The 17,006-nt window shown below is 40.2% G+C and overlaps 1 protein-coding gene across 19 annotated transcripts in view; it reads right to left on the bottom strand.

Moving 5' to 3' along the window:
- Nucleotides 1-17,006, bottom strand: part of SFMBT1 (Scm like with four mbt domains 1) — a 158,200-nt gene that overhangs the window by 5,359 nt on the left and 135,835 nt on the right. For all 19 annotated transcript variants that reach the window (XM_074403682.1, XM_074403696.1, XM_074403683.1 and 16 more), the window contains 8 exons: nucleotides 14,901-14,943; nucleotides 12,325-12,389; nucleotides 9,120-9,259; nucleotides 7,826-7,935; nucleotides 6,586-6,761; nucleotides 2,451-2,629; nucleotides 1,963-2,208; nucleotides 1,120-1,248 (listed from right to left, as the gene is read on the bottom strand). In XM_074403682.1, coding sequence (XP_074259783.1) covers nucleotides 1,120-1,248; nucleotides 1,963-2,208; nucleotides 2,451-2,629; nucleotides 6,586-6,761; nucleotides 7,826-7,935; nucleotides 9,120-9,259; nucleotides 12,325-12,389; nucleotides 14,901-14,943 — 1,088 coding nt within the window. The remainder of the gene's footprint in view (nucleotides 1-1,119; nucleotides 1,249-1,962; nucleotides 2,209-2,450; nucleotides 2,630-6,585; nucleotides 6,762-7,825; nucleotides 7,936-9,119; nucleotides 9,260-12,324; nucleotides 12,390-14,900; nucleotides 14,944-17,006) is intronic.

The following is a 17,006-nucleotide window of genomic DNA, read 5'->3' as shown; positions in this document are numbered from 1 at the left end:
ACATGAAAGACAGCTTAATCATGACAGCCTCTCCTCACTTTAGCTTTGCCAGCATTAAAGTCCCTGTGCTTTTCTTTCCTTACTTTTTTGTCTTAGGTATCACACACTGCTTTTCAAGTGACTCCATGGTCCGCCATACTAATAAAGCTTCAGAATTAACAAAGTTTTACTGAGCACAATAAAGTTTTACTAAGGATAAGAATCCATTCCACAGAGTCTATGCCCCATAGAAATTTAGTAAACTAGCCCTGTAACTGACAACTAATTGTGCCATCTTTTTAGAGGGCTCCTTCTAAATCTGCAACAGTATTAACTATAAACTTCAATGTTTTCTTACTCTGTAACATTCATAAAAACCTGATAAGCTCTTGAACCTTCCTAATTATCTAAACAAAACTTATTTCAATGTTTAAGGCCACTGAATATTTGTGTTTCAGCAAGCTTGCCTTAAAACTGACCACCACTCTAGAGCCTAACATTACAGATGCTAATTTTTTTTTAAACAAGCCAATCAGCCAGGCGCGGCAGCTCAAACCTGTAATCCCAGTACTTTGGGAGGCTGAGGCGGGTGGATCACGAGGTCAAGAGATGGAGACCATCCTGGTTAAAATGGTGAAACCCCGTCTCTACTAAAAATACAAAAAACATTAGCTGGGCATGGTGGCGCGTGCCTGTAGTCCCAGCTACTCAGGAGGCTGAGACAGGAGAATTGCCTGAACCCAGGAGGCGGAGGTTGCGGTGAGCCGAGATCACGCCATTGCACTCCAGCCTGGGTAACAAGAGCGAAACTCTGTCTCGAAAAAAAACAAAAACAAAAAAAACCAAGCAAATCATTATTTTTGAAAAGATGAGGTCAATTAAGCATGGTATACTTGATACTGGATGGATGGAATAAAATTCCTAGGAAAAATTGGAATGCAATGATAATCTGTTTCAACTATGCAGCAAATCTGATAAATAACTTTTTATTATCTTTTGACCTCTAAAAATGGAATTAACACATTCTTTTCTTTTGGATCAAAACATTTTTCCTAAAACTTGTAAATAAATTGTTGACTATTATATCCATAATTCTTTGCTAAAGAGACATGACTAAAAACTATAGGGATCTGTGGTTACCTGGTCTAGGAATATTCTTGCTAATGGAGCACAGTCAGTGGATCTGATGAACCGCACAACGTCTGCCACACTCCACTTCAAGGGGTTACTGTCCAGGTGAAGCCTTTCAGCAACTTCAATCCTTATTTCCTTCATTCCCCACAACACAATCAAACCAAAAGGTGTAAGGCTATTTTATTCTAAAACAGTCTCTCCACATAAATGTATAATTTTTCAAGACATGATTTAAAGTGGTCTTAGGACATGATTTCTCCCAGCAAAGACGGCAAAGACCCACATGCATTAGGTGCTCAGGAAATGTTTGCCTTTTATAATACAAAATATCAATGGGAATTAATTTCCAAGTTTCAGCATAGATAATTTGGACAATTTAACAAAGAAAAATAGAACACTAACTTAATTCCTGTTCCTTAGTGTTGTATATATGTTATATAATGTTCATATGTATATAGTAAATACACTAAACCAAATGGCTTACCCAGAATCAAAAGGATAATTCTTTTTCTACAAATCATATATATTATGAAAAATATTAAAAAGACAGTTTTTCCAAAACTAAATGACAAGCTAAAAATAAGCTAGCCACGGAGCATTTTTTTTGTTTGCTTTAGTTAAAACAAGCAGCTACTCTAGGGCAGACTTCTCCCCTATAAGTAGGTGACCTCAACTAATCCTTGAAACACATGTAAATCAATGCATTTGGGATCACTTTACAAGAGATCCTGGAAATTCTACATAAGTTTGTATTGAAAGAAGTAGAATGCCAATATCATTAATAACCATATTCCAGAGGGAAAATCTAGAGAGAAAGAAATGAAAAAGAAACTATTTTTTAAATGGTACCTTTGGTGAAGGAGGTTTATTTTCATCATCAGAAAATGAAAAGGTGCGAAGCTCCCTTTTTCTCCTTTGTCTATCTGGAGGCAGCGATGTGGACATCTCACTTTGGGTGGGTGAGGAGGAGCATGACTTTTTTTCTGACATTTCTGATTCTTCCTGTAACTCATCCTGCTGCTCAGATGTACTGCCTTCACTTAGGGAATCATCATCCCCTTCATCTGGGTCATCCTCATCTTCACCCCCACTTCCCTGCAGGAAAAGGAGACAAGTCTCATTGAAATTCAGGACATCAATCTCAGGTTTCATATAATTAAAAAAAAAAAAAGGAAAGAAAGAAAAGCAATTCAGGACAAACCAGTTCCTGGGACACAAAACCATCTTCTGTTGGCCAGAGGTCTGAGTTAGAAAGACCTGCAGGTATTCTGTGTCCATACTATAAAGCAGTGGTCACTTGGCTTCAAGACATTATAGGCACATCACAGATCTCATACCTGGGGAGAGCCCACTGGGGTATTATCAACAGATGCAGAGGAGCGTTTCTTCTTATGAACAAAAACATTTTTCCGCCTCTTTCTCCTCTTACTGGCTTTTTTCAGGGCACAAGCTAAGTTACTATGACCACCAGGTGGCCTCCCAATTCTTTTATTTTTCTTCTTTCCATAATAGTGTGCTAAATGGGGATGACAAAGAAAAATGAAGTAGCTTCATTATTTCTGTGTACTTCAAAACCACAAGAGATTTTACTAGCATAGCAAAAACCAGGCACATTGTATTTGATTGAGGTTTAATTCCATACAGTGGAATAAACAGATCTGAACTGCACAGTTTGACTTAAATTACTGACAGATGCATAAACCTGAATGATCCCCCCATATCAAAGTATACAGAACATCTTCAACCCAGAAAGTTCCCATGGTCCCTTCCCAGTCAGTGCCCCTTACTAGAAGCCATCAACCACTATTCTAAACATTATCACTGTAGATTAGCTTTGCCTCTATGGAACTGCACAGTAAGCACCTTTTGGTGTGTTCCTTATTCTACTAGGCATAATGTTTTTGAGTCGTGTATAAGTAGTTCATTCCTTTACCTTGAATAGCAATCCACTGTATGAATGTACCAGTTTACCCATTCTTCTGCTGATAGGCACTTGGCTGCTTCCAGGTTTTGATGATCATTAATTAAGTTGCAATGAACATTCCTATACATGGCTTTTAATGGGCATGTTTTCATTTCCTCAAATAAATAACTAGGAATGAAATTGCTGGATCATAGGGTATGATTAACTTTTAAACAAACTACCAAACAGGTTTCCAAAATGGATATATAATTTTACACTCCCACCAACAATGCATGAGAGATCTAGTTGCTCTACATCTTTACCAACATGTGGTAACTAGCGGGCATGTAGTAATTTCTCACTGTAGCTTTGACTTTCATTTATTTTCCCTGATGACTAATAATACTATGTACTTTTTCATGAGCTTATCAGCCATTTGTATATCTGCTTTCATTAAGTTTATGTTCAAGCCTTTCATTCATTTTTTAAAATTCTGTTTAAAATGTTTTTTTGAAATATAATTCACATAACATGAATTAAGCATTTTAAAGTATACAATTCAGAGGTATTTAGAATACTCACAATGTCATGCAACTACTAGTTTCAAAACTTCTCTTTCTATTACTGAGTTGTGGGAATTCTTAATATATTCTGGAGAGAATTTTTTTGTTGGATATATGCATTAAGAATATTTCTCCAAAATTGTGGCTTGTCTTCCTTTTTTTTTTTTTTTTTAAAGAATGGCATTATTTAAAGAACAAAAATTTTTAATTTTGGTGATGTCTTATTTTTTAACTTTTTCCTTTATGTTAGTGTATTTCTGGGTCCGCTCTAAGAAATCTTTCACTATCCCAAGATCTTGAGGATATTTCCTTTTTTTTCTAGAAGTCTTATAGTTTTAGCTATTACATTAAGTCTATAATACATCTTGAATTAATTTTTGTGTATGCTATGAGGTAGGATCCAACGAGTTATGTTTTATTCTATGTTTTCCCCCTTATTTGGATATCTGGTTGTTATCAGTGGTATCTGTTAAAAAGAATTTCCTTTCTCCATTAAATTTCCTTCTCTCTTGTTGGAAATCATTTAACCATGTTAAGTTTGGCTCTATTTCTGGACTCTGTGGTCTGTCCCATTGTTCTATTTGACAATTTTTTAATGCCACAGTTTTGATTATTACAACTTTATGGTTAAAAAAAGAGAGAGACTAAGTCTTCCAACTGTATTCTCTTTTCCAAATTGTTTCAGCTATTTTAGAACCTCTACATTTTCACAGAAATTTTAGAATATACATTCCAGAAATGAAACACACATATTCTAGCTCTGAGTTATATATGAGTAACATTAATATATTAAAGTAATATCAAAATATAATTTTATGAAAAAAATTGAAAATTTCTAAAGGATAGGAATCCATTTGACATCATTCAAATTACTAATTTGAAATTAGTAATTTAACAAAAAGCATAATAAAAGCTACGTACCTTCCTTCCACATATTTCTTTCATAGTAGTGTACTTATACATGTACTTAACAGTATTTTTCACTCAGCTCCTAATAATTGCAGTTTCCTAAACTAAGTGCTGAATCTGATACAAAGAGGCCAAGATAATTCCTACCCTTAAGGAGTTTATAATCCAATAAATATAAATAGAAACTAGAAGGTTAGACTTACATGATTTTGTAATTCAAATACTGATTAGAAAGCTTCTCGTGCTAAGTATGGACCTTGGATTAGCAGCATCAGTGGCATCTGGGAGCTTGTTGGAAATGCAGACATACTCAGGACCCAGATACCCACAGACCTAATACATCAGAATCTCCATTTTAACAAGATCCTTTAGGGATCTGCATGCACTCACTATAGTTTCAGAGGCACAGATCCCTAAAAGATCTTTCAATTTTAACAAGGTAAAGATCCTCTTCCATACTCATTCTCCCAAGTGACATCAGGGCTTGTAGGATTTAAGGAAAGATAGGATCAGAATTCTGCGTTTGGGTGGCAATGCCCTGACAAGTCTTCAAATTGTAAATTTCATCCTATATGACTCCTGCCCCAGTTTCACAAAGGAGAAGATAAGCAAGGACAGGGAACAGGTGCTACGACAGTTCAAGGTGAGGCTGCAACTACCTCCTCTCCTATTTCCACCTCCCCAACTACTGTGGCTTCTTTGCTGCTCTCCAAAGACACTAAGCAAGCTCCTGCCTCAAGCCTGTGCCCTTGATGCCCCCTTCCCAGAACACTCCCACCCAGCTGTCTGTACTGCTGGCTCTTGTTTCCTTCAAGGTGTTACCTGTGGAAAGACTTCCCTGACCCCTTGCATAAACAGCACCCTACCTCCCACTCTTCCTCACTCTCCTTCTTTGCTTCCCCACCTTGCTTCACTGTTCCCCACAATACTTCTCTCTCTAAATTTCTTCCCTTGTTCCTTATCTGTCTCCCACATTAAAGGTAAACTCACTGAGGATGGAATTTGTTTTCTTTATTGTATCCCAGTGCTAGAACAGCAGAAAGACACAATAAGCACGACATAAACACTTATAGATTGTATGAATGAATTACATATCGTGTTAGATAAAATGACTAATTTAGATATACGCTATATGAAAGTTCCTGTTAGATACAATAACCAATTTAGATACATGCTATATATAAAAGTTGGCACATTATGGACCAACTCTGGCCCAGGACCTGTTTTGGTATAGCCCCCAAGCCAAAAGTGACCCTTACATTTTTTTTTTTCCTGAGACGGAGGCTTGTTCTGTCACCCAGGCTAGAGTGCAGTGATACTATCTCGGCTCACTGCAACGTCTGTCTCCCGGGTTCAAGTGATTCTCCTGTCTCAGCCTCCCAGGTAGCTGGGACTACAGGCATGCACCCCCACACCTGGCTAATTTTTGTATTTTTTAGTAGAGATGGGATTTCACCATATTGGCCAGGCTGGTTTCGAACTACTGACCTAGTGATCTGCCTGCCTTGGACTCCCAAAGTGCTGGGATTACAGGCGTAAGCCACTGTGCCTGGCTGACCCCTACATTTTAAAAAGGGTTCTTTTTGGTTGTTGTTGAGACAGAGTCTCACTCTGTCACCCAGGCTGGAGTGCAGTGGTGTGATCTTGGCTCACTGCAACCTTCATCTCCCAGGTTCAAGTGATTGAACCACTTTCGCCTCCAGAGTAGCTGGAATTACAGGCATGGGCCATCATACCCAGCTAATTTTGGTATTTTCAGTAGAGATGAGGTTACATCATGTTAGCCAGACTGGTCTCAAACTCCTGACCTCAAGCGATCCACCCACCTTGGATCCCAGCTCCCACAGTGCTGTGATTACAGGCACGAGTCACTGAGCCCAGCCAAAAGGGTTCTTAAAAAAATGAAAAAACAACACAACAAAAAAGAATATGTTATAGAAAGCATACAACTCACAGCATGAAATACTTCTCATCTGACCCTTTACAGAAGATTTTTGTGCCTCTACTATATATGAGTTATCTGTAAAGTAAAAAACTTTCCAAGATACAAGATATGGTCAGCTGCTATAGTTAACACATTGGAAAAACATGACTCACTGTATTTGGTCTTTGTAAGTACAGAACAGTTCTCAGAACACTTATCCAGAACCATCCGTGGACCGAAGAGGTTAGGACAGCATTCCAGTTTGATACAGGTTTGCCGGCAGAATTCAGTCACCCGATCTGCTGTTTTCACTATCTCAACAGTAGCCCGATAACTCTTTCCTTTATATCTGCCATTAGAAGATATCAGATGCCAAATGAATTGGGCTAATGATTACCCAGAGAAAAATCAAACATACTAACATACCTAAAAAATATTTTTGCTTCTTGGAATATTCTATGTCCTTTATAATTTGAAGACCCTGAAAACAACAAGGAAGTTCTGCATATTGAACTTAAATCAAATTAAATCTGGTAAGCTATGACAACTAAAAGTTGAGTTATTTAAATTAGCAAAATTAAGTTCCAAGTTCCTAAATTAAGGTTTTCAAATTTCAAACTCCTGCCACCCAGGCTGGAGTGCAATGGCATGATCTTGGCTCACTGCAATCTCCACTTCCTAGGTTTAAGCAATTCTCCTACCTAAGCCTCCCAAGTAGATGGGATTATAGGTGCCTGCCACCATGCCTGGCTAATTTTTGTATTTTCAGTAGAGACAAGGTTTCACCATGTCACCTAGGCTGGTCTTGAACTCCTGACCTCAGGTGATCCACCCACCTCAGCCTCCCAGAGTACTAGAATTACAGGTGTGAGCCACCACACCCAGCCTTAAATTTTGTATTTCTTATAATTCACTGTATCATATCTTATAAATGTATTGATTCATGAAAGAATGGAAATATAAAAAAGAAAGAAAAGTCTGGCCTTTCACCACAAATAGCTGAAAAAGCCCTGCCTAAAGAAACATAAGGCTTCTGGTAATTATCCACAGAACTGATTCTGTGAATTTATTTATTTATTTATTTTGAGACAGAGTCTCGCATTGTCACCCAGGCTGGAGTGCAGTGGCATGATCTCTGTTCTCTGTAACCTTCGCCTCTCGGGTTCAAGTGATTCTCCTACCGCAGCCTCCCAAGTAACTGGGATTACAGGCATGTGCCACCGTGCTTGGCTGATTTTTGTATTTTTAGTAGAGACAGGGTTTCACCATGTTGGCCAGGCTGGTCTCGAATTCCTGACCTTGTGATTCGCCCGCCTAAACCTCCCAAAGTGGTGGAATTACAGGTGTGAGCCACCGTGCCCGGCTGGTTCTGTAAATTTTTAAAGACAAGTAAAAGACAAGTAGTCTACTTACTTGGCTTTTAGGACTTCCCCACATCCATGCCACACAGAGTCTTTGTCCAGCTGGAGCTCCCGAAGGACACGGCTGGGTTTGTAGGCTGCATTGATAAGTAAAGTGAGGACCTGAGCTCAGTTTTAAAGCAGAAGCACAGATTGGGAAGGAGAAAAGCAGACCATTAGAATTTTGTCATCTCTCTCTTAAAATGTTAAGGTCACTTAGAAAGTTAATTCTAGTCACATGAATTAACAAATGTTTTATTTGTTTGTTTATTTATTTATAGCTCATTAGCTATCATGAATTAACAAATGTTAACAAAATAATAATATCAGAAATATGACAGACACCCAAAGATGCAAATAAGAGGGTAACCAGATCCTCTTCAACATTTTCAAAATGTTACGGTCAAAAAAAAAAAAGCACCATGATTTTCCTTTTTTTTTTTTTTGAGACGGAGTTTCGCTCTTGTTACCCAGGCTGGAGTGCAATGGCGCGATCTCGGCTCACCACAACCTCCGCCTCCTGGGCTCAGGCAATTCTCCTGCCTCAGCCTCCTGAGTAGCTGGGATTACAGGCATGCGCCACCACGCCCAGCTAGTTTTTTTTTATTTTTAGTAGAGACGGGGTTTCACCATGTTGACCTGGATGGTCTCGATCTCTCGACCTCGTGATCCACCCGCCTCGGCCTCCCAAAGTGCTGGGATTACAGGCTTGAGCCACCGCGCCCGGCAGCACCATGATTTTCAAATTGCTCCAGAATATGCTTTCAAATGCTTTCCCAGCCATGGTACACACAGAAAATTATATTTGTTTGGACCACTGTGCAGACAGCTGAGCCTTCTTGTGGCTAAAGGAGTCTGGTCCAGAGGCTCTGGCTTCCCCAGACCCTGACTTGCCACCCTGATGGCTGAAAGGTCTCTTATCTATTACTTGCAGTATATCACCCTGGCTGGGAAGCACAGAAAGCCCGGCAGATGTGCAGCTTTATCACGGCTGCTAGGTTAATGCCACACAGCCTCTCAGTCATAGACTCACAGTTCTCTTTTGCACAGTTCTCTTGGCTCTCTGAGAGAAGACCTTTCTACCCTGACCCAGGTGAACCTGCTTTGTGAGGAACTGTTTATGTGAATGTTTCCTAGGGAGTAAAAATAATTACATGCCCTCTTCACTATCCAAAACATGAGGAAAGTTAGTCACTTTTGATAAAACCTAGAACTGTCACATCTATGGCATGTGGCTCCCTGCAGAAATGACCCTAGCAGAATGCTGTGAAATTTCCAAGTTATTCTGTTCTAGGCCAGAACCTTACCTCTCTAAGGACTAGAACACAGTTCCCAGGTCCCACACATTGAGGCAGCTCAGCAATTCTTCCTTTGTTAAGATATGGCCCTGAGAAGCAACGGTGGTTGAAGTATATCTTTGGACAGCAATATTTTCCATTAATCATAACTGGGAAATGAAGAGAAACAAAATATTCAAAACAGTCATTCTCCACCCCATGTTTCCAAAGCTGAACTACTGAGGAGGAAAAAACAAGCACATGTATCATTATATTAAGACGAAGTTTGGAATTACTTATTTTGACGCTTAACATGTTATCTGAGAATGCTCTTAAAATAACTTACAGAGCTTCTCACTCTGCTGAACTCAAACAGCGTCCTGAATTATATGCTAATTAGTTCCTAGGTTACTGCAAAATTGATAGAACCATGTCTTCTTCGATCAATAAAGTGGAGGGTATATTTCAAGAACACATGAAGATTCTGGATGATCAATGATTTCTTTTCCAGGTCTTCAAAAACCAACTATTCAATAATCTATCCTGGAATATTTATGGAAATTGTTGATTATTATTTAGAATTACAGTTTGTCTCCTAAAAAACCACCAAACTAGTATGTTGGCAGCCTTTGATGTTGTAAGAGCTCTCCCATCTCTGAGATTGCTCAGAGAGCTAAAAGTATGCTGTAACCACATCTCTAAAATTCAAAGACACTAAAACACTGCTTTTTTTTGTTTGTTTGTTTCTGAAAAGCTGTAAAAAACACTGCTATAAAACACAGAGAAGCTCTTCTAATAGATATGCTTGTTAATCCAATGTCAAGGAAAGATATGTGCATACTGCCCATTGTTGATAGGATCCTGCAGTTCATAATGTTCTTTTTTTTTTTTTTTTTTTTGAGATGGAGTCTCACTTTGCCACCAGGCTAGAGTGCAATGGTGCCATCTTAACTCAATGCAAACTCTTGACTCCCAGGTTCAAGCGATTCTCCTGTTTCAGCCTCCCGAGTAGCTGGAATTACAGGCATGTGCCACACACCCAGCTAATATTTATTTTTAGTAGAGACAGGGTTTCACCATGTTGGCTAGGATGGTTTCAATCTCCTGACCTCATGATCCACCCACCTCGACCTTCCAAAGTGCTGGTATTAAACGCGTGAGCCACCATGCCCGGCCCAATGTTCTCTCTTAATTCAGAATGTTCATGGCCAGGTGTGGTGGCTCATGCCCATAATCCCAGCAATTTGGGAGGCTGAAGTGGGAGCGGATCACCTGAGTCCAGGAGTTTGAGACCAGCCTGTGTAACATAGTGAATTCCCATCTCTACAAAAAAAAAAAATCAGTTGCACATGGTGGCATGTGCCTATAGTCCCAGCTACTCAGGAGGCTGAAGTAGGAGGATGGCTTGAGCCCAGGAGATGGAGGTTGTAGTGAGCTGACATCACACCACTGCACTCCAGCCTGGGTGACAGTGACACAGCAAGACCCTGTCTCCAAAAAAAAAAAAAAAAGGAGGATGGTCTATCACAGTGGCCAGTATGCTGGTACCCACATTTTCAGTTGAATCCTGCAACCCAGATCCCTCTCTTCAGGATTAAGGCACTCATGCCCCTGCTGCTTGGCATGCTGGCAGAGTACAGCCCTCAGTTTTAAGTCTATTCTGGAACTGCCCGGAGCTGGGTACTTCTCTCAGCAGGAGAGGGCCATCTTGTCCCTTGTGGGGTGGGGAGAGAACAGTGGCTTACTTCCAATAACTGGTCAGTAGAGTGTGGCCACCACACCTGAATTGGGATCAGCTCTGAGTGGTTAGATGAGCTTCAGGGCTCTCAGTGGAACTAGAAGAAACCATGAAGCAACTGCATCATGGTTCAACTTATCTCTTTGCCCAATCCTACTTCCTTTACTCCTTGCAAGGAGCTGTTCCCCAAAATACTCCCCAGTGAAACTCCTGCATGCATATGTCAGAGTCTCAGACTCCGTTTCCCAGGGAACCTGACCTATGATGAAACCCAAACCAAAAGGACTTGGCTGAGGTTGTGTATAAGATATTAATGTCTTAAATTCTGTGATTTCAGTAGGCATTCGAATGGCCAGCAATGCATCAAAAACAAGGACTTACACGGCCCTAACCTTCTATGTACAAATGATGTAATGAAAAGGCAATGGGTAGAAGAGATGGAAGTACAGGTTTCAAATTTGTGAAAGACTTCAGTTTCGTTTCTGGGCTTTCTACTCATAAGCCGTGTGATCTGCCTGAGCTTTGATTTCTCTTCTAGGCATTTACTAAATATCATGTGAATACCCAATCTGCGTTAGAATACACACAGCCAAGATGCTAAACATTATATAACCAGCACAGGGAAGTTAAGAATAGTTTAAGGGCCAGGCGTAGCAGTTCACGCCTGTAATCCCAGCACTTGGGAAGCCGAGGTGGGCAGATCACAAGGTCAGGAGTCTGAGACCAGCCTGACCAACAGGGTGAAACCCATCTCTACTAAAAATACAAAAATAAGCCAGGCATGGTGGCACATGCCTGTAATCCCAGCTACTGAGGAGGCTGAGGTAGGAGAATCGCTTGAACCTATGCAGAGGTTGCAAATCTAGGCAGTGGTTGCAGTGAGCCTAGATCACACCACTGCACTCCAGCCTGGACAACAGAGTGAGACTCTGTCTCAAAAAAAAAAAAAAAACAGTTCAAGAGAGAACCCTAAACCTCCAGCAAGATCTTTCAGCAAAAGCTTGAACCCCCAGCAAAGATCTTTCTCTCATTATCAGGCATTGCCTCTGGGACAATCTCTTTTACTGGTGCATTATTTATTAATTTTTTTAACATAAATTGTGAAATTTATATTCAAAGTATGCATATCATAAAAAGGGCTTTAAAAAGAATAAAACTCTACCTCTCAACCACCTAGCTTAAGAAAGAACACTACCTGGAAAACTTCAGGTTCTTTAGCTAAAGTCAAGGATGATAACATTGACCTTCTGAGCCGTTGGCACACAATGAGTGATCAGTGAAGAACAGCTACAATTATTAGAAATGTATGGAAACATCAGCTTAGAGATGATTATTAAATTAAACATATCCTAGACAGTTACAACTCTAAAGTCACAATTAAGAGACCCATCTATGAAGTCACATCCTATAAATCAAATGTACTGTTTTAAGTTATTTTCAGATATAGTCTATTAAAAGAAACTAAGTCTTCTTTTCTGTAAGATGATGTGCTTATACCTGACTCTGTGGAGTTCAGCTCCTGATTCCTCAGGCCCTCGTGGACAGTCCTCGAGGATGATACTCTGGGACAAGAAAACACAGTAAAATAGTGAGATAATCCTTAAGATGAGTAAAGTATGAGGGTTAGTTTCCTTGAAATCTAAGAAGAAAGCAAATGTGGCATGCTGCAAAATCTATAAGAGAAGGTAATCCTTTGATAATACTTTTTTTTTTTAAAGTGCAATAATTGCTTTTAAAACTGTATGTAAGACATAATAAGCCAATGGACAGTCTATTTAATAGCACTGTGATACTACATGTTCAAATTTTCTCTTCATTCATTGGGCAAAAAATTACAAAATTTCTTGTGAGATGCTTAAACCACAAACAAACTACTCACTTTTCAAGTCAAAGAACAGATATTTTATATAGGTTCTGTTTTCTTTATCCATTGGTTTTCAAATTAAAGAAAAATTATATTATTTTTAAAAACCCAAAGACTTATTTTGTATGTAGCAATCACTGAAAAAGACTAATTTTTTTTTTTTTTTTTTTTTTTTTTAGACAGAGTCTCACTCTGTCACCCAGCCTAGAATGCAATCGTGGTCTCTGCTCACTGCAACCTCTGCCTCCTGGGTTCAAGTGATTCTCCTGCCTCAGCCTCCTGAGAGCTGGGATGACAGGCATGTGCCACCATACCCAGCTAATTTTTGTATTTTTAGTAGGGATAGGGTTTCACTATGATGACCAGGCTGATCTTCAACTCCTGAACTTGTGATCCACCCACCTTGGACTCCCAAAGTGCTGGGATTACAGGCGTGGGCCACTATGCCTGGCCCTAATTTATCTTTTAGAATGCATCCTAACTAAAGCTTTAGATCAGTTTTGGCAACTAAGTCAAGGAAAATCCAAGACCAGTCTTTTTTTCATTGTTATCTCACTTCTCTACCTGGGATAAATGCCTATGGCCTTTCTCTCTACTTCTGTTGTTAGTTTTATTACCAACATAGTTACAAAGGTTATAGAATTTGCTATATACAGAATTGTTCCCCCTACTCAGATTCTTATATTGAAGCCCTAGTGCTCAGTGTAACTGTATTTGAAGATAGGGGGAGGTAATTAAGATTAAATGAAGTCGTAAGGGTAGGCTGTAAGCCAATAGCATTGATAGCCTTGTAAGAAGAGAGGGGCTGGGCGCAGTGGCTCACGCCTGTAATCCCAGAACTTTGGGAGGCCGAGGCGGGTGGATCACGAGGTCAAGAGATCAAGACCATCCGGGTCAACATGGTGAAACCCCGTCTCTACTAAAAATACAAAGAATTAGCTGGGCATGGTGGCGCGTGCCTGTAATCTCAGCTACTCAGGAGGCTGAGGCAGGAGAATTGCCTGAACCCAGGAGGCGGAGGTTGCGGCGAGCCGAGATCGCGCCATTGCACTCCAGACTGGGTAACAAGAGCGACACTCCGTCTCAAAAAAAAAAGAGAGAGAGGGTTGTGGGGTGTCAGGGGAGAAAGAGATCTTTCTACCATGGAAGGACACAGCCAGAAGACAGCCATCTGCCATCCAGGGAGAATGCTGGAACCATTTGGTTCTCACCAGGAACCAAATCCATTAGCACTTTGATCTCAGATGTCCCAGACTCCAGAACGTGAGAAAATAATTTCTGTGGTTTAAAGCAGGGGTCCCCAATCCCCAGGCCATGAACCAGTACCCGTCCATGGCCTGTTAGGAATGAGGCCACAGAGCAGGTGAGGGAGCATTACAGCCTGAGCTCCGCCTCCTGTCAAATCAGCAGCAGCATTAGATTCTCATAGGAGTGTGAACCCCATTGTGAACTGGGCATGTGAGGGATCTAGGTTGCATGCTCCTTATGAGAATCTAATGCCTGATGATCTGAGGTGGAAGAGTTTCATCTTAAAACCATTCCCCACCCTGGTCTGTGGAAAAACTGTCTTCCACGAAAAGTAGTCCTTGGTACCAAAAATGTTGGGGACCACTGGTTTAAAGCTGCCCAGTCTGTGGTATTTTGTATGGCAGCCCCAGCAGAGTAATAGAGAATTCAACACCCAATGTTCTAAAACACACATATGCACACAGAAACCTTTGTACTTTTATGGTTTGAAGACACTACTAATTAACTATTTCTCAAAAGCTGTGTGTGCAGGTATGTTACAAACAAATAATTTCTTGATGGGCACAAAGCCACTCCTTTTGAATGTGTCTTTTCTTTTAGAGTTGTCTTCTATCCCAAGCTTATTTTTTTTCCACTGTGACAATTCATATCCTAATTTACAATTTTGCTCTCCCTTAATGAATACCAGCATTAGGACTCTTATTTTCTTTTACTCAACTACCTTAAGGCTCTTTCAATTTAGAGACCATCTTGAGAATGCATTTTACTCTTTTGTATATAATGCCATTTTAGAAAATGTATATACTGCAAGGAGAAGTATACAAATGATCAAATGTTAAATTAAAAAATTATGCTTCTGTCTGAGAAAATGAGGAAATATACCTCTAAAATAGTTATTTCTTTTTCTAGATATTCTAACTTATAAATGTCAACTGTTCAGACATGTTATTACATTACTTACTGTTTTTCTGGCTGAACCACTGCAATTTTCCTCTGTTTATGTACTGTAGAAGGAAAAAAATATATAAGTGCCAAGAAAAAGCAAAAGCAAAAGGAAAAGGAAAATTTAGATGTGTATCAAGGTTACATTACCATATTTAAAACCTGGTTCTGTGTGTGTGTGTCTACGTGTGTGTGTGTGTGTGTGTGTGTGTGTGTGTATATATACATATATATATATATACAACTATAAATTAATGCTATGTCTGAATATCTAGACTGAGGCAAATTTTCTTGGTAGGAGTCTTTATACAAAGAGCAAAAATAATATTTTCAAGGCTCCCTGGATCAGTAAGTGTTGGGAAAGCTGAATATCCACATGAATGAAGTTGGACCCTAACCTTGCATCAGCGGTCCGCAACCTCTTTGGCAACAGGGACTGGCTTCATGGAAAATAATTTTTCCATGGACCAGGGGGTTGGGGGTGGTTTCAGGATTAAACTGTTCCACCTCAAAACATCAGGCATTAGATTCTCATAAGGAGCATGCAACCTAGATCCTTTGCATGCACAGTTCACAATAAGGTACACGCTCCTATGAGAATCTAATGCCCACCCCCCGCCCCGATCTGACAGGAGGTGGAGCTCAGGCACTAATGCTCATTTGCCTGTCACTCACCTCCTGCTGTGTCGCCCAGTTCCTAACAGGCCATAGGATCAGCAGTGGTCCATGGCCCAGGGGTTGGGGACCTCTGCCTCATATCATGTATAAAACTTAACCCAAAGGGGACCAAAGATCTAAATGGAAATGTTAAGGGTTAAAACTATAAAACTCACAGAGAAAAGCACCGGAGAACACTATAAAACTTATTCTTAATAGTCAAAAAGTGGAAACAATTAAAATAACCAAATAGATAAACAAAATGTGTTATACTTATAGCATGGAATATTCTTCAGCTATATAAAGGAATAAGGAATGGATACACACTACAACATGGATAAACTCTGAGAGTAGTATGCTAAGGGAAAGAAGCCAGTCACACAAGACCATGCATTATATGATCCCATTTATATGAAATGTCTAGGATAGGCAAATCTATGGAGACAGAAAGTGAATGTGTGGATGCTAGGGGTGGGGATTGACTGCTAATGGGTATAAGGTTTCTTTCTAAAATGATGAAAATGTTCTCAATCTGACTGTGGTGATAGTTGGTATATCAATTATATCTCAATAAAGCTGTTTACAAAGGGGGAAAACGGGTTGCTGCTTTTGAGATTAGGTTGCAGAGACTCTGGCTTCCATCTTCCTCAACCTCTCTTGCTCTTTTGCCTCCTCACTGTAATAGAAGCCAGGTGCCATGTTGTGAGCTGCCTTATGAAGAGGCCCATGTGGCAAGGAACTAAAGGAAGGCTCCAGCCAACATCCAGCAAGGAACTCAGGGCCTCAGTCCAACAGCCCACAAGAATATGCATTTTTGCTGCTATGGTCTGAATGTGTGTACTCTCCAAAATTCATATTGAAACTCATCCACCAATGTGCTGGTATGAGAAGGAGAGGCCTCTGGAAGGTGAAGAAGGGAAGGTCAGCCCGGACACAGTGGCTCAAGCCTGTAATCCCCACACTTTGGGAGGCCGAGGCGGGCGGATCACAAGGTCACAAGATCGAGACCTTCCTGGCCAACACGGTGAAACCCTGTCACTACTAAAAATTAAAAAAAAAAATTAGCTGGGCATGGTGGAGTGTGCCTATAGTCCCAGCTACCCGGGAGGCTGAGGCAGGAGAATTGCTTGAACCTGAGAGGCAGAGATTGCAGTGAGCCAAGATTGCGCCACTGCACTCCAGCCTGGCACCTGGCAACAGAGCAAGACTCTGTCTCCAAAAAAAAAAAAAAAAAAAAAAGAAGGGAAGGTCAGAAGGGTAGAGCCCTCATGATTGGATTAGTGCTCTCATAATCTCAATTACTAGCTTTTTGGGTCTAGTAATCCCTTCTACCATATGAGGACACAATAAGAAGGTGTTAACTATGGACCAGGAAATGTGCCCTCACCAGACACTGAATCTGCCGACACCTGGATCTTGGGCTTCCTGGTCTCTAGAACTGTGAGTAATTTCTGTTATTTATAAACTT

Source organism: Saimiri boliviensis, chromosome 8, assembly GCF_048565385.1.
Source record: "Saimiri boliviensis isolate mSaiBol1 chromosome 8, mSaiBol1.pri, whole genome shotgun sequence".
Classification (NCBI taxonomy): domain Eukaryota; kingdom Metazoa; phylum Chordata; class Mammalia; order Primates; family Cebidae; genus Saimiri; species Saimiri boliviensis.
Note: the sequence above shows the minus strand (reverse complement) of the source record. Positions and strands in the feature narration are given on the sequence as shown.